We start from the raw sequence: 18310 nt of genomic DNA, 5'->3' as shown, positions 1-18310 counted from the left end.
AATGAGACTAGGGCTGATCCCTCTGCAGTGTGACAGCCCTTCAGATATTTGTAGACCGCTATTAAGTCTCCACTCAGCCTTCTTTTTTGCTAGCTAAACATTCCCAGATCCTTTAACCGTTCCTCATAGGACATGATTTGCAGACCGCTCACAATCTTCTCTGAACTTGCTTCAGTTTGTCTATGTCTTTTTTAAAGTGGGGTGCCCAGAATTGGACACAGTATTCTAGATGAGGTCTGACTAAGGAAGAGTAGAGGGGGATAATGACCTCATGTAATCTAGACTCTATATGTCTCTTAATACATCCCAGAATTGTGTTTGCTTTTTTGGCTGCTGCATCACATCGTTGGCTCATGTTCAATCTATGATCTATTAGTATACCCAAGTCTTTGTCACATGTGCTGCTGCTTAGCCCAATTCCTCCCATTCTGTATGTGCTTTCTTCCTTTTTTTCTTGCCCAGATGTAGGACTTTGCATTTCTCCTTGTTAAATTGTATTCTGTTAGTCGCCGCCCACTATTCAAGCTTTTCTAGATCTTTTTGAATACTCTCTCTTCCTTAGCGTTAGCTATCCCTCCTAGCTTTGTATACTCTGGCTAGTGAGAATCTAGGTGAAAACCTTTGAGACAACCTACTTTCATTTATTGTCTTTTTTTATCCTAACTTTGTGTCAATTTTAATTGTTACTAGTTTAATATGAATTTCAGCTGTACCATGAGCAGAAGCCATTGGGTGCCCATAAAAAAAGCTATTTGGCACTCTTTTAGTAAAAATTGCTTAGTTATGGTTAATATTATTAGCAGTGAACATCTTACCTGATAAGCTTCTGTAATCAACTGTACAACATTACTCGAATCATTAGACAATCTCCCAACCACAGATTTTGGAATCAGTTTACTGAGATCCTGAAAAATATACCATTTTTTAATAAGGGAAATGATCTTGTAGGGCGAGATATACAAAGTGATTGCTATAGTATATGTATACAGAGAAACCAAATACAGAGATGCCCGTGAAATGTAACTTCGAGGGGCAGCCCTGAGCTGATGGGACTGCAACCTGCTGCCAGTTCCTTTATGCTGATCTATCCTCTTTTTATCTAATAAGACATGGAAGGTGAGGAGGGGAGATGCAGGGAGGCACGGGATTCAGATTCCTGACTTTGCTAACAAAGATATATTGTGGATATACTTGTCGATTGCCTGCAGTGTGGAAAACTTCTATAACCAAATAACATAATTATAATATACAACATATGCCAAATATAAAGGTGGAAACATTATTGTGTGCAGCAGTCATTTGTATAAACTCATGGAGATATTTCTCATTATGAGCACTCATTCTGGAGGAGAATATGCCCTATTGGGCCCACAGAGACAGCTTTGTATGAAGTCTTTATTAAATATGTATTATTAAATCAAAGAATCAGGAGCATGGTATTAGTGTACCTTGACACCACCATGAAGCTAGGGGTTTGACAGGAGAAACGCCCCTGTCACACCCCTAGCTCCCGATTGGGTGACTAATCCAAGGTCCTAGCAGGATGCTGTGTTTAGACTGTTGGCTGCTGTGGACGCTTAGGGTTAGGGATGTTTTCCCTGTTAGCCTTACATGGTTAGTTCTAAATGCTTCCATGTTAAATGTGTACCATGGAAGGATTTACAGTTAACAATGTAAGGCAAACAGGTGAAACATCCCTAACCCTAAGCATCCACGGCAGCCAACAGTCTAAATACAGTAAACAGGCTGAGATGTAGCAGTGGTGTGGAGCTGCTGCCGGCGGCGCACACGGCAGAGGGGAGAGTGTGTCCGAGGATGACCTTCAGCGGCGGCAAGCGCAGCCGAAGACAGTGCAGCAGTGTCACGTAGGGAGAGGGACAGGGAGGCGATTTTTGACCTTGCCTGCCAGCAGAGATGACTAGCTGCAGCAGCAAACGTGAGGTGAGTACACGGCAGGAGCAGGGAGTATTTCGACGGTGGGGCGGATAATACAGCAGTAGCAGGGAGCAGAGCGGCATGAAGTACGCTACACCACCTCGGAGCAGAGGGCTGGGGAGGCAAGTGCAGGAGCGGACAGCACAGCGGGGGTACAATAAAGCTACAGCACCTGCGAGCCGGGGACGCTACAGTAGGCTGGGTGAGCACAGCACCAGGGATTAAAATAGGAGCAGAGGGCAGGCGTCGCTACAGCACTACCGTGGAACACAATACCAGGAAGCAAAGTACAGCAACTGGGCGCAGAGCACCGGCCAACACACTTAACGGCCTGGGAGCGGGACTGAATACTTATTCTGGCCTCGCAGGACCTGCAGCCAACCCACTTTTTTAAACCAATCAGCTGCAGGGGGCGTCAACCCCCTGTGACTCTTCTTTCCACCAGGACTTCCTGGTGGTGTCAAGATACACTAATACCCAGTAGCATTACCTAACTGTTAATATTTGTTTATAAACAATGTCTACAAAGAACATTCTCTATACTTCAGTATCCACAATCTCCTTCGCTCTCTTTAATCTCCAACAGACATTCTATCATGTTTTCTTACCTGGTATGTTTTCACCATATTGGATGTGACTGCAAACACAACTTGGATGTTATTTTCTGAAAGCTTCTGTGCTAGCTGCCCAACTGATGGGTAATCCTGATGAAACCACACACATGTTCAGTATACAAATATCTAATAATGTATTCAGCACTTGTGACATGTACTGCAAGGGATTGACGGCTCATGCTGTTCTAAAGCAGGCCTGCTACCATAAAATATTAACATGTATACAGCCAAAATGCATTATTAAGTTTTAGATTTTTATTTTTTATTTCCTTTTCTGCAAGAGGCACATTAACCCATTAAAGGTTTTCTGCCCATAAGTAGAGCTGCGGTATATCTATCAGTAGAAGCAGGCCAAGGAATTCCAGACTACCTTGCAATGCTCAGTTGTGTTTTCTTACAAGCTTACTTCCATATGATTAGGAATAAGACTTTCACATGAGCGCTGTTTTAACGCCCAGATAGCCACGCTAAAACAGCGCGGTTATCTGAGCATTAAATCGGGTGAACTAATAGCCACAAGCTATTTTCTAGACACATCAAAAAACGTTCATCTGAAAGAACCCATAGTAAACCACTGGTTCTTTTAGATGCCATTTTTGACGCATGTACTCAGCACATGCGCAGTAGGACTTTTTCAAACTCCTGCCTTCCCGCGGGATCCTGCCAACTGCAGGTTGGATGGCTTCCATCGACTTCAACGGAAGCCGTCAGTGCGGGATCCGCAGAAAAATGGAGCATTCTGCGATTTGTTTTCCGGGCCAAAAGATCCGCAAAACAAATCTGCATGATTAAATTATTTTGAGGGCGCCCATGATTCCCTATGGGCAGCGTGATTTACGGATCTCCCAAGCCGGTGTCCCGGGCGGGTTCCAAAAAAATCAAACCCGCCCATGGACATGATGCCTAATGCTTTATTCACACAAATGTTTTTACCTAGCTATGTAGCCGCGTTTCCACGCCGGATGAAAACGCAACTATCTGAGGCATCAGATTCCAATGCATTCATTCACACGGGTGAATTTGTGGTGAGTAAAAACATCACACCGGAAAAAATAGAACATACGTGACTGAAATCAGCGGGCGCTTTTACGCCCAGCCGGAAAAAATAGTTCTGGTTCTATCTTTCGACCGATACACGCTGGCGGCTCCCATAGACTCTTGTGGGAGCTGGAAAAATAGGAAGGGGGAGGCAGGTTAGCAGCATCCAACACAAGGAAAAACTTACAGGTGAATCTATGTAGGCATTTGAAGTCATTCCAATGAATTATGCCGAGAGAGGGATTTCCGGGCTGCAACGTATTTTTGCTAATATATTGTACCTACCCATGTGAATGGACGAGAACGCTAATTAAGTTGGAACATTGATTGCGTCTTTTCTTCATTCACGCGATTTTACGTTGCATATGAGCGAGTGTAAAGATGTCTACGCTTGTGTAAATGAAGCCTAAATGCGAGTTAATGACTGAATGATGAATGAGTATCATGCACTACTCATATCATTCACATATAAAAATCATTGTTGGCTTCTCATTGCCTTTAAACACTGATCATTCAGTGTTTCACATAGGAATGTAAAACTCTCAACAAGAAGTTCACGATTCCCAACAATGATTTGCCTGTCGATGTTGGATACTTTATTGCTTCCCAAACAGCACTATCTAACCAATCATCATTTAAACGCACCCTCCATGGGTCAATGTGACATCATATATAGAGATGAGCGAGCATATTCGTCCGAGCTTGATGCTCATTCGAGTATTAGGGTGCTTGAGATGCTCATTACTCGAGACGAGCACCACGCGGTACTCGTCTCGATTAAACGAGCACTGACCATTGAATTCAATGGAGCCGGCAATACAGCCGGCTCCATTGAAAGCAATGGGCTGCCGGCGATCGCGGGATGAATTGTCGGGAAGAGCTTAAATATATAAGCCCTTCCCTGCAATTCATCCAGTAATGTGTAAAAATAAAAAAAAATATATACTCACCTTGTCCCGGCAGAACGATGTTAGCCCATTGAATTCAATGGAGCCGGCAATACAGCCGGCTCCATTGAAAGCAATAGGCTGCCAGCGATCGCGGGATGAATTGTCGGGAAGGGCTTAAATATATAAGCCCTTCCCTGCAATTCATCCAGAAATGTGTAAAAATAAAAAATATATATATACTCACCTTGTCCCGGCAGACGGAGTTCAGCACGGCTGGCCTGCAGTGGGTGTGAAGGGGGTGTGAGTCAGACCTGCCCCTGATTGGCTCAGCGCTGAGCCAGTCAGAGGCAGGTCTCACTCACACCCATTCATGAATTCATGAATGGGTGAGTGAGTGCTGCCTCTGATTGGCTCAGAGCAGCTCTCAGCTGAATGACAGCAGTTCAGCACCACAGTACAGGGGACAGCAGGAGAAGACGCTGCTGTGCCCTGGCAGCTGAAGGGAGGTGAGTATCTATTTTTTTTGTTTTTTAAATCACTTTTAATTCATTTCCAGGGAATGGCTTATATGTAAAGTCCTTCCCTGAAAAAGAATTCAGGTGTGCCAGCGGACCATTAAAGAGAATGCCTGCATTTTTATTCTTTTTTACACTAAAATCTTTCTTTTTCAGGAAAGGGCTTATGTTTTTAAGCCCTCCCCGAAAATTCATCCCGCGCTCGCCGGCAGCCCATTGCTTTCAATGGAGCCGGCTGTATTGCCGGCTCCATTAAATTCAATGGGCTAACATCGCTCTTCTCTGCCACAGCTGTTACAGCTGTGGCAGAGGAGAACGATCTTAATGCTGACAGTGCGGGGGGGGGGGGGGGTCTCACTCTTGCCACTATTGTGGCTTAATAGTGAGACCTCGGAGCCCGAAATGCAGCCCTGCATGTTGTTCCTCGCCTGCCCTATCCATTTCTGTGTTTTTTACATGACTTTGGTGATTTGCTAAGATTTTCACAAATGAAAACCTTAGCGGAGCACCAGTCATATACAAAAATGCTCGAGTCGCCCATTGACTTCAATGGGGTTCGTTACTCGAAACGAACTCTCGAGTTTCACTGAAAGTTTGACTCGAGTAACGAGCACCCGAGCATTTTGGTGCTCGCTCATCTCTAATCATATACCATTTGTTAATATACACATGTGTACATAGGCATGTACTTGTGGGCTCCTTCATAAGAAAGTATGTTATTGAATGTGGGAAGTCTCAATTACATTGAACTGTAATATGACTGCGGACTTGGAGATTACTTTTGAATGATGATTGGATAAAGAGTTGTTTTGGGTGCACCCTTAATGTATATATTCTTGCTCAGTACCCAAATGTATAGCCTTGAAAAAGGTTCACAGTAACCAAAACGTAATTCTGCTTGTATGCTGTTTGGGAAGCAGTAACGTATCCAGCATGGACAGGTTTATATTGCAGAAGTTATTTTGCCATTTCGATACTGGGGTGGATCAATGTGTTTTTTTTTTTTTTGATGCTTCGGTGTATTCTGGTGGTGAACAGGATAAGGGACATTTGGTGTGGTCTATACAACTAGGATCCAATATGGACACATGCTGGCATTGCAGAAGTTATTTTGTAATGGGGCTGTCCACTTTGGACAATCCCTGTTTATTAGTAGTGTTAAAGGGGTTCTGACATGAATAATGTTTTTATGCTTTAGCAGCCATTGTTCCCTGGTCTGCCTAATGGACCCAGGGAACCCATGGGTTAATGGCTGCTAAAGCATAAAAAGATAACACTTACCTTGTCTTCTGTTGTTGTTGACATCGGGGGGTCATCTCCCGGCAGGCAGTCTTCTTCCTCCAGCAGCCGCGCCGCTCCGGGATCGCGCGCATGCGCAGTGGAGAGGTGCCCTCTGACAGGAGTCAGGACGGGCTGCGTCTCCACTGCGCATGCGCAGCACTCCGGAGTTCAGCCGGACGGACGGGCCGCCCACAGCAAGCACTGCTTGTGACGTGCTTGCTGTGAGCGGTCCGTCCGTTGACCTCGGAAGTGCCTGACGGACGGACCAGAGCAGGAAGCGGTCTTTTTGACCGCTCCTGCTCTGCTTTAAAGGCACAGAAGAAGATGCCGGCTGGAGGGGACATGCCTGGCGATCGGGCCAGGCCAGGCAAGGTGAGTACAATTTTTTTTTTTCATGTCAGAACCCCTTTAATGATAAGTGGATAACCGCAGACATCAGCAGCGATCTATGGGAAACCTCTTTGTTTTCATGCAGCACCACCACAGGGGGGAATAAAGCGTTACATAGGTCATCCAAAGTAAGACTCTCTATGGAGCCATTCTTCACTCTGGCCAATAGATGATGGTCCCAAAAAGAAGCCCCATTTATTAACTCAGAATAGGGTATTTCACATATGATTTTGTTAAATTAGATAAACCCTTTAACCCTTTGCAATCCAATTTTGGATTCAGGGTTTCCTAGGGGGATTTCCCTTTCTTCAATTTTTTAGAGACAGTACTGCAGTATGTGACATGCTAGAGAGGCCCCGAAAGAGCGGCCAGTAATATACAGTAAGAATACCCTGCCAGACGTCTTCCGACATCAGAGCTGCACAGGCTTCAATCAGAATGTTGGAAGACGTCAGACAGTGGATTGGAAAGGGTTACGTTTCCTTTAAATGGTTCCCTGGAACATTGCCAATAAGAGACAATTCATAGCATAAGTTAGTCAGTAATATTTGATTAGCAATGGACTGGGACTCCCATCTATCAGCATAATGTAAGGCAAGGGCCATGGCATTTACATGAACATTGTATCCCCTTCATAATTTACAAAGGCACAGAAGCCATATGAGTTCCTATGTCTGTATAGACAATGAAACAGATATCATACTTGGTATTCACTTTCTCGGAGGCTGAACCCCCACCCCTTCACCCCAGCCAAATACTGAGCGCAGGCCCTCAATGCATCTATTCATGCATTCAGAATTGTAAAGTGAAATTATGCCCTCGTTATCTTCAAAAAAGTATCTGGGCTATTAATGGACTCATTATCTACACTAATCCTAAATCATCTGTTTTTAGAAAGCCTAAGGTTATCAGTTCTTATTATCAACTCTTTTCAATTATCTACTTTCTAAATGGACAACAATTCATAATGCAAATAGAACAAATCATAGATTATGGTAAATTCACTTACAAACTCATTAGATTTTTTGTACATATCATCTTCTAGGTGACATTTTCCATCATTTGGGGTCAGAATAGCTGCAAGTTTCCCGTCTCCAGCAATATGGAAACCATCATCTGTCGCATATACCAAAAGCCTTGTGACATTCCTCCATCCAATTTTCTCCTATACAAATTCAAAGAAATTAGGTAACACCATCAGTAGAAATACTGGGTCCAGTAGTATTCGAACAGTGTCACGTTTTTCATAATTTAACCTTTGTTCACCACTACAATGAATTTCAGATAGAAGTAGTATTATTTGATCAAAGTGTAGACTTTCAGCCTTAATTCAAGGGGTTTAACAAGAGTATTACTGTAACTGTTTAGGAACTAAAACCATTTTTTAGTTTCAATCAGTTTTTATTAAACATTTTCGATTAATACAGAGTAGCACTTCACAACATTGATCTGCCTGTATTTTTCAGTCAACCCGTGAACACATCCCATCTCTGCAAATGCTATTATGGCTGTAGCAGAATATATTGAATTTACATTAAGGGGGGAAAAGAAACAAACCTAACTGGGGGGGAGGGGGAAAATGGGAAAAAAGGGAGGGAGAGTGGGGGAGGGGAAGACCTTGCTCTCTCGAATCCACGGTCCCCTAGGGGTCCAGGCGGCCCGTGTTCTACCAGATCTCGCAGGCAGCCGAAGCTCTCATGGCTATCCATGGTCTCCAAAGTTCATGAGACTTGGCTCTCTCACCCTCCTCCAGCGGGCCTTCTACTTCATATCTCATAAGCAAACATTTTTTACTTAGTCCCTCCATTTTTTTTAACAGGCACAAAATGAATTGTACAAATTAAATTAACTCTAAATATAAGGTTTATTTTTATAAATGGGTGCAAATATTATGCAGTCAATGACTGTTGGAAGTCTGCAGGGCATGGACATGACCAAAAGCTGAAGCTTTGCCAGGCCTTTACTGTAGTTGCTTTCAATTGCTGCTTGTTTGAAGGTTTTTCCGCCTTCAGTTTTGTCTTCAGTAAGTGAAATCAGGTTGAGATCACACTAAGGCCTTAGTCAGACGGGCGTTTTTTTGCGCGATTTGCGGATCGCATGACGGATGCGCATCCGCAAATCGCGTGACCGGTGCGCGCAAGTCGCCCGCAAATCGCCCGAAAATCTGCTCCTAGCCGCGTTTCATTAGAAACGGGCCGGAGCTGTCCAGCGCATTGCATTCAATGGAGACAGCAATACAGCCGTCTCCATTGAAAGCAATGCGCTGCGGGCGAGCCCGGGATGAATTGTCGGGAAGGGCTTAAATATATAAGCCCTTACCTGCAATTCATCCTAAAATGTGTAAAAATAACTCACCTGCCTGCAGCCGGAGCTCCGAGCGGCCGTCCTGCAGTGGGTGTGAAGGGGGTGTGAGTCAGACCTGCCCCCTGATTGGCTCAGCGCTGAGCCAATCAGAGGCATGCCTCACTCACACCCATTCATGAATTCATGAATGGATGTGAGTCAGACCTGCCCCTGATTGGCTCAGCGCTGAGAGGCAGCAGTCACTCACCCATTCATGAATTCATGAATGGGTGTGTGAGTGTTTTCAGCCTCTGATTGGTCAGGCTGTGACCAATCAGAGGCAGATCATTCAGCAGGCGGGGATTTTAAATCCCCGCCGGCTGAATAGTGCCAAGAAGCAGTTCAGGAGAACTGACAGCGGCCGCGGCTGGACTCCGGCTGCAGCGGAAAGGTGAGTATGCAATTTTTTTTTATTTTAACACATTTTAGGATGAATTGCAGGGAAGGGTTTATATATTTAACCCCTTCCCGACAATTCACCCCACGCACGCCGGCAGCCCATTGCTTTCAATGGAGCGGCTGTATTGCCGCTCCATTGAATTCAATGGGCAAACATCGTTCTTCTCTGTCACAGCTGTTACAGCTGTGGCAGAGAAGAATGATTTGTCTTCTATATGTTCTCAATGGGGTCAGCGCTGCTGCCGCCGGCCCCATTGAGCGCATATACAGAAGAGAACAGGAATCGCAGATAGGTGCGATCTGCGATTTTTTGTTCTATAATTTATCGGACGAGCGCATAAAAAGCGCTCATGTGTCCGATACCATTGCAAAGCAATGGTTTTATAAAATCGCCGGACGCATGCGCAAATCGCGGCAATAAACGCCCGTCTGACTGAGCCCTTAGTCATTGAAAAATATTCCATTTCTTCGCCTTAAGAAACTCTTGGGTTGCTTTCTCGGTATGTTTTGGGTCATTCTCATCTATTCTATGAAGCACCTTCCTATCAGCTGTGCAGGATCTGTCTGAGTCTGAGCGGAAATATTAGCTCTATACACTTTATAATTTTTCATGCTTCATCTATCTGCAGTCACATCATTAATTACCAACAGTGACCCAGTTCCATTGGCACTATACATGCTGTAGGCATTTAAAAGGTGAAGTTGTGGATGGAGTATACCTCCCCCCCAGGCTTTTAGTCTGGACAGGGTGGCGCTCCAGTCCACAACTTCACCCTAGTTCCTAGGTAGCTCAGCTGGAGGCACTGACCTCATTAAGGGAGCATAAAAGGCTGCAGCTCCCAGGAGTCAGTGTCTAGCAGTTTGAAGTGGAATTACCACCAGCCTGGTGGACCTGAGCACCCTGCGTGGTGCAGATTTGAATGGACTATGTCATGTTGACCGTTGGTGTGGCTGTACAGCCTGACAGCCTGAGGAGAGGCATCCAGGCTGACAGCCTGAGGAGAAAGCCTCTAAACACCTTGCATGGTGTACCTTATTCTGTTGTATGGACTGTTGCTGTTATTTTTACATGGAATGCGCTGTATAGCAGTAAAGACTAAAGTAACTTCTATACGTTTGTGGAGTCCAGTGTGTCGCTGCCGCTCCTCCCCTGGAGGACAAACCACCACAATGCCCATGCCATAGCACCGCCTTCACCATGTGTGACAGATGATGCTGTATGTATCAGGTCTACTCTTGAGTCCTTTCTTTTCTTCCTTATTCTTCTCTCCCCTTCATTCTGTTAGAAATTAATCTTGGTTTCATCTCTGCAAAGAATCTGGTTCCAGAACTCAGCGTCTTTTTTAGATATTTCTTAGGAAACTTTTATCTGGCCTTTCTGTTCTTGAGTATTACCAGTTATTTCCATCTTCAGATAAACCCTTTCTATTTACATCATGGAAGTATCTCTTGATTGTCAACTTTGATAATGATATGCTACCTCTGAGAGTGTTCTTGACTTGGCTAGAACTTATGAAGGAGATTTCCTTAACCAAGAAAAGAGCTCTGTAATCATTTTTAGTTGGTTTCCATGCTCTTACAGGTCTTTTGGTGTTAAGCTCTCCAGTGCTTTCCTTCTTTCTAAAAATGTGCCAAATTATTGATTTGGTCACTCCTAAATGTTCTGCCATCTCTCTGACAGATTTGTTTTCTTTTGCTTTGATTTTTCAGCCTAATGATGACCACTTTCATTTGCATTGACACATCTTTGAACCACATTAGAGATGAGCGAACGTACTCGTCCGAGCTTGATGCTCGTTCGAGTATTAGGGTACTCGAGATGCTTGTTACTCGAGACGAGCACCACGCGGTGTTCGAGTCACTTCCATTTTCTTCCCAGAAAATTTTGCGCCGTTTTCTGGCCAATAGTAACACAGGGAAGGCATTACAACTTCCTCCTGTGAAGTTCCAGCCCTATCCCACCCCCCTGCAGTGAGTGGCTGGGGAGATCAGGTGACACCCGAGTATGTAAACTGGGGCCGGCCGCGGCTCGCCACAGATGCACACTGAGAGACATTTGGGAAAGTGCCGTCCTGCTGTAGCTGCTATAGGGAGAGTGTTAGGCTGTTATCTTCGTCTTCAAGAACCCCAACGGTCCTTCTTAGGGCCACATCTGACCGTGTGCAGTACTGTTGAGGCTGCTTTTAGCAGTTTTGCACATTTTTTTTTTTTTTGTATATTGGGCGTGCAGACCATAGCGTCCTCAGTCTGCAGTCATTTTACTGAGTATAGGGGCAGTACTGCTGAGGCAGGGACAGTGGTACAGGGAAAGAGATATACTGGCTATATAGGCAGTGGGCTTTTTCAAAAAAATTGGAAAAAAAAATCTTTGGGCTGCCTGTGACTGTGTTCAGTTTACTGCGTGTCTGCTGGGGGTAGTAGTCACTCACTATTACCCAGCTAGGTGTTACTGCAGCCTTGCGCATAATTTTTTCTGGCTGCACTGTGCTTTCAATAACCACAGTCATCCTCCAACAGGGAAATCCATATACAGGCTATATAGGCAGTGGGCTTTTTCCCAAAAATTGGAAAAAAATACTATATTTGGGCTGCCTGTGACTGTCTTCAGTTTACTGCGTGTGTGCTGGGGGTAGTAGTTGCTCATTATTACCCAGCCAAGCCTGTGACCGTGTACAGTTTACTGCGTGTCTGCTGGGGGTAGTAGTCGCTCATTATTACCCAGCTAAGCGTTACAGCAGGCTTGCGCATAATTGTTTCCTGGCTCTGCTGTGTCCGTTACATGATCGCCATCATCCCGCCAGAGGGAAAGAGTATACATATATACGCTGCATACGGTGTCTGTCTGGTTTTTCACCTCACCATTTTAAAAAATTGAAGCAAAATACTTAAGGCCTACCACTGGCCTTTGGCCACTTGACTGGTTCTGCCCTGTGAATTCCAGTAGCTCAGTCATACGCACCTAGGTCTGACTACAGGCTTGCGAATAATTGTTTCCTGGCTCTGCTGTGTCCCTTACATGATCGCCGTCATCTAAGACAGTGCTCCCCCTATACTGCTGCTAGTGATATGTTACTGGGGCCTGTCTAGACTGCTGCTACTACTGAAATGGAACTAAGACTGTGCTCCCCCTATACTGCTGCTTTGGAATTGTTACTGGGGCCTGTCTTGACTGCTACTATTACTGAAATGGGCGGTTGGGCAGCATGTAACCCAGGAGAAGTGGCAGTGGAGTGTCATGCAGGCAGTGATTGTGCTTTGTTGGAAGTAGTGTGGTGCTTAGCTAAGGTATGCCTTGCTAATGAGGGTTTTTCAGAAGTAAAAGTTGTTGGGGGGGGGTGGCACTCTTGCCGCTATTGTGGCTTAATAGTGGGACCTGGGAACTTGAGATGCAGCCCAACATGTAGCCCCTCGCCTGCCCTATCCGTTTCTGTGTCGTTCCCATCACTTTCTTGAATTTCCCAGATTTTCACAAATGAAAACCTTAGCGGAGCATAGGTCCCATACAAAAATGCTCGGGTCGCCCATTGACTTCAATGGGGTTCATTACTCGAAACGAACCCTCGAGCATCGCGGGAAGTTCGACTCGAGTAACGAGCACCTGAGCATTTTGTTGCTCGCTCATCTCTAGACCACATATAAAGTTGCCATGAACAACTGCCAAATGCAAATTCAATATCTGGAATCAACTCAGGACTCTTCTCACCTTAATCTATCATGAAATGATAAGGGAACAGACCACAATTCTGTATATCAGTCTATTGTCCAATTACTTTTGAGCCTGTGAAACAGCTGTAATTCTTAAATGGTTAGTCCAATATTTTTGTCACACTTCTTAAATGAAATATGAATGTATACACTGTGTTAATTTTTTGATTACTTTGTTTTAAATCCATTGTGGAGGTGTACAGAGGCTACATTATGAAAATTGTGTCACTGTCCAAATACACCTCGACCCAACTGTACTTTATTTGCAGTTATCACTTTTAATGTAGGAGTGTTCTAATAATAACCTGCAGGGATCTAGTGGAATATCAACCTACTTGTGGTTGTCTTTTGAATCTATTCGTAGATGGATCGGCTATTTCCTGTAACCTGTAGTCTGTCAATGTAGTGTAGCCTAGAGTCTACTGTAAACCACCAACCTGTGTTTGCCAATGACTTCATAGGGCAACCATTGGGGTATTCTTGTGCTCTTTCCAACATTATATGTCTCACTCATCCAAAATCTAATAAATGAGTTTAAGTTGGAATTTTGCTTGTTGTTATTAAAGGCACCAGTGATTTGGCTTTTACCCTATTGTTAACTGTCAGCACCAGGCAATGCCAAGGCGCATTGAGGTTGAATGGCCCATGATGATCTGGGTAAATAAACTAATCTCAAGGGTGGGTACACCAGGGACTCACTATGACTCTGTTACGAAGGGCCAAAATATACCTGAGCCAGTCGAGGTTAAGTACCAGTGCTGTTTTTGACTTGATATTCCTGATGCCATTTGTACATTGAACAGCTGACGAGTCTAACGTTAAGTGAACTTTAATAAAAACTCGCAAATAACTACATAACTCACCTCACAAACGGCCACTTGCATCATGGCGTCCAGTCCGCCTTCTGGAGAATCCAAGTTTCCAGATATCAACTGCAGCCCGACTTGCTGTATAAACTTGTCTCCATTTGCCGTGAGGTTGAGGATATGCTTGAAGGAGAATGGAGACTGACAAGGGGCATTTTTATCTGTGCAAGGGTGACGAAATTGCTCTGGATGTGTGCTTACGAATGGAAGCACAGTCTTGTCCACAAAGGAGCCAAAACCTGAATCACAGGAGTCATTGAAAAGATGGATGCAAGAAAGTATCTTTATTCACTATTATGTTTATTATTATTATCCCTTTTTTAAGGAAACAGAGGAGTATAAATGGCCATATTCTATAGAAATACTGTTGACTTAATTACTATGTAGGCCACTGCTAAAAAGTATTCCAGATCTTCTTGATATCCACATCATCCCACCAGCTACTCTTCTCCCTTTGTCTTAATTTAGAAGAGACAATTATTACGTAAAGGGAGTAGCTGGAATATTCTGTTCGTCACAACAGTACTGTATGTCTCTGGTGATAGCGGCCTGTGACGTTCCAGATTATCTACGTGTCAGTTTACTGGAGGCTTTAATGCCAGTTACTACCATGTCCTTCTCTTTAGATAAGCTTCTTCATCATTCATAGGCACACTTCCGCAAGATGTTCAGTACTTGAAGAGTAAGTTCAACTTTAATGACCATAAGGAGAACACATACTAGTGATCACAGGTCCTCTTTAAAGGGGAGATCCATTCATAATGATCTTCTAAGTCATAGATATATTTGTCTGAAATCTATGTTCTCAGACCACCATTAATTCCCTCAGTGAAAGAGCATTTTAGAATACTGAAACCCCTTGATTAAAAATTTGTATTTCTGGAAAAATGACAAAATAATTTAAGCACATTGTCATTGAATTAAATGGCTCTTTGTTGATAATGTTGTGTCAGATTTACAGTTAAAGAAATCTATCTGCTGTGCCAAAGGAGTTTAAACACTCTATGAGGGCCTTTCATGATGGAATTCAAAGGTAGTCCGAGATGCCAGACATCACCAGTGTCACCTTCCCACATCTATGACTATTCAGAAAATCATTTCAACTGAATCTCCCTTTGAAGTCTTTGGACACCTTTAACCCCTTCCCGCCCCATGACGTAAGGGTATGTCATGGGAGCGGGGTACTTCCCGCAACTGACGTACCCTTACGTCATAGAGATAGCGCGAGATCATAGCAGATCTCGCGCTATCCCACAGTGGGAGCCGGCTGTCACCCGCTGTTAACCCCTTCCCTGCCGCGATCTAAGTAGATCGTAGCAGGGAAAGGGTTCACAGAGGGAGCGCACTCCCTCTGTTACTTCAGCCGCTCTCGTGATGTTATCGCCAGATACCGGCGTCCTGTATTGCCATTGCCTAAGATCGCTATAATAAGCGATAACCAGTAGAAATACATCAGCAGCATCAGGGGTGTAAATCAGATGATTAGATTTCTTGAGTTTAAAACTCATACATTGGTTTATTGTACAGTCGAAATGTTGCTGTATTTTATGCGAGATGAAATAAAGAGGAAGTTTTAAACTCAAGAAATCTTATCATCTGATTTACACCCCTGATGCTGCTGATGTATTTCTACTGGATGTCTCTACTTGGACGAAGGGTCTGCGTCTATTATCAGCTCTGCATCTGAAGCCTGGCTAATAGCTCTAGTGAGTACATTTATCTCCTATTATAGATGTGCTGCAACAATTTCTATTTTTTGGACTATAATAAGCGATAAGGCATGGCAGGAGAGACGTCCTGCCATGCCTTATCGTAGCGATCTTCAGTCCTGCAGTGTAAGTCCCTCAGAGGGACACAGATTGTGTAGAAGAAGAGAAAAATAAAGTACAAAAAATAGGTTAAAAAAAACCTTTTTAAAGCTTTTTCTCATATTAGCATAAAAAAATAAAAATAAAAAATCCCACATATTTGGTATCGACGCTCTATAACGATGCGTACAACAAATTGAACCTGCTTTTTATCCTGCACGTCAAAAAGCGTTTAAAAAAACGCTAAAAAACTGAGGCAAAATGCAAATTTTAAGCATTTTGCCTTCCAAAAAACGCAATAAAAGTGATAAAAAACCTATGTACCCCAAAATGGTACCAATAAAAACTACAGCTCATCTCTCAAAAAATAAACCCTCACAGAGCTCTGTCCATGTAAAAATAAAAAAAGTTATAGGGCTTTGAATGCAGCGATTTAGAGAAAAATAATAATTTCCAAAAAAAAGGGTTTTTATTGTGGAAAAGTGGATAAACCTAAAAAAATATTAAAATTTTGGTATCGTTGTAACCGTACCGCCCCGCAGAAAAAATGTAGCGTGTCATTTATGCTGCATAATTAACGCTTTAAAAAAAATTAAAAATCTATGGCAGAATTGATGCGTTTTCTCTCCCTACGATCATAAAAAAAATAATAAAAGTTTTACAATAAAGTCTATGTATGAAAAAATGGTACCAATAAAAACTACAGCTCGCCACGCAAAAAACAAGCCCTTATACGGCCGCATCAATGGAAAAATAAAAAAGTTATGGCTTTTGAAAAATGGAGATGAAAAAATACCAAAAATCGTTTGGTCCTCAACGCCAAAAATAGGCCATGTCCTTAAAGGGGTTCTGACACAAATAATGTTTTTATGCTTTAGCAGCCATTGTTCCCTGGTGTGCCTAATGGACCCAGGGAACCCAGGTTTAATGGCTGCTAAAGCATAAAAAGATAATACTTACCTGTTCTTCTGTTGTTGTTATCGGGGGTGGGGGGAGGTGTCATCTCCCAGCAGGCGCTGTTCCTCCTCTTCTGTCTGCACGAGCCGCGCCGCTCCGGGATCGTGCGCATGCGCAGTGGAGAGGTGCCCTCTGACAGGAGTCAGGACGGGCTGCGTCTCCACTGCGCATGCGCAGCACTCCGGAGTTCAGCAGGACGGACGGGCCGCCCACAGCAAGCACTGCTTGTGACGTGCTTGCTGTGGGCGGTCCGTCCGTTCACCTCGGAAGTGCCTGACGGACGGACCAGAGCAGGAAGCGGTCTTTTTGACCGCTCCTGCTCCGCTTTAAAGGCACAGAAGAAGATGCCGGCTGGAGGGGACATGCCTGGCGATCGGGCCAGGCCAGGCAAGGTGAGTACAATTTTTTTTTTTTGATGTCAGAACCCCTTTAAGGGGTTAAAGGCCTATATGTTTGGAGGAGGAAGAATGACGCATTTGGAGAAACAACTTGTTATATTAGTTGTGTTGAGCTATTTGAATTATTCTTCTTGGGTTGTTTTTTTGCAAACAGCTGAATGTTTGTAAATTTGATCAATAAACCTAATTTGCAATGGGGTTGAATAATTTAGATTGCAGCTGTAGACTTTTGAGTTCTCGTCTTCTGTTAAATAAGTTCATAATAGAAAAAGAGGCACAGTGCCGTATCATGGAAGATATAGGCAGATCTGCCCGTCAGGATTATAGGACAACTGAATAACAATTCTTAATGGCATCCATTAATTGATACATATAAATATATTTTTTACCCTGGTAGCATAATTCTTTGGTCACTTCAATGTTCCGAAATTGTAGTTTTAATGGTAACTCTAATGCACAAATATTTCTTACCTATCTGGGCTGACTTGGTAATTCCATTCAAGGCATTAAGTAACTGGTTTCCCAGCTTCTTCACATTCTCGAGATCATCAAACATTGAGTAGGAAAGGTCCATGAGGTAGTAGAGGTCGACAGGATACCCTTCTGCTCTTCTAAATTTCACTTCAAACTCTCCGGCTTCACCTGTTGATACAAAATAATGTTACTTTACGTATGCAAAGTACTCAGCTCTCTGCAGCGCCAAGTAGTGTTTACTGGCCAGTGAGAAAGAGTAAGGCCGCCTGCAGACGAGCGGGTCGGATCCGGCAGCGAGAATTCTCGCCGCGGGACCCGACCCGAGAGCCTGCAGGGACGAGCGCGTACTCACCCGCGCCTGGCGGCCCCGGCTCTTTCATGTGCCGGCTGCCGCGCAGCCGGCGCATGCGCAGACCGGAGCTGGCGGCCGGGTGAGTGCGAGCCCCGCACAAAAATAGGACATGCCGCGGTTTGTTTGCCGCGCGAGATTTCGCGCGGCCAAACCGCGGCCGTCTGCATAGGAGTGCGTATTGTAATGCACTCCTATGCAAACTTTCAGTGGCGGAAATCCCGCAGGAAATACCGCCGCGGCACATGAAAGGGCCGGGGCCGCCAGGCGCGGGTGAGTACGCGCTCGTCCCTGCAGGCTCTCGGGTCGGGTCCCGCGGCGAGAATTCTCGCTGCCGGATCCGACCCG

At 44.3% G+C, this 18310-nt stretch overlaps 1 protein-coding gene across 5 annotated transcripts in view; it reads right to left on the bottom strand.

The window, feature by feature from the left end:
• The window catches only part of ITGB2 (integrin subunit beta 2), a 116391-nt gene that overhangs the window by 27943 nt on the left and 70138 nt on the right, over window positions 1–18310 (bottom strand). For all 5 annotated transcript variants that reach the window (XM_066575656.1, XM_066575653.1, XM_066575654.1 and 2 more), the window contains exons 5-9: window positions 17611–17781; window positions 13974–14215; window positions 7673–7828; window positions 2544–2639; window positions 816–905 (exon numbers count right to left, since the gene is read on the bottom strand). In XM_066575656.1, coding sequence (XP_066431753.1) covers window positions 816–905; window positions 2544–2639; window positions 7673–7828; window positions 13974–14215; window positions 17611–17781 — 755 coding nt within the window. The remainder of the gene's footprint in view (window positions 1–815; window positions 906–2543; window positions 2640–7672; window positions 7829–13973; window positions 14216–17610; window positions 17782–18310) is intronic.

The sequence above is a fragment of the Eleutherodactylus coqui genome, chromosome 8 (assembly GCF_035609145.1).
Source record: "Eleutherodactylus coqui strain aEleCoq1 chromosome 8, aEleCoq1.hap1, whole genome shotgun sequence".
NCBI lineage: Eukaryota > Metazoa > Chordata > Amphibia > Anura > Eleutherodactylidae > Eleutherodactylus > Eleutherodactylus coqui.
Note: the sequence above shows the minus strand (reverse complement) of the source record. Positions and strands in the feature narration are given on the sequence as shown.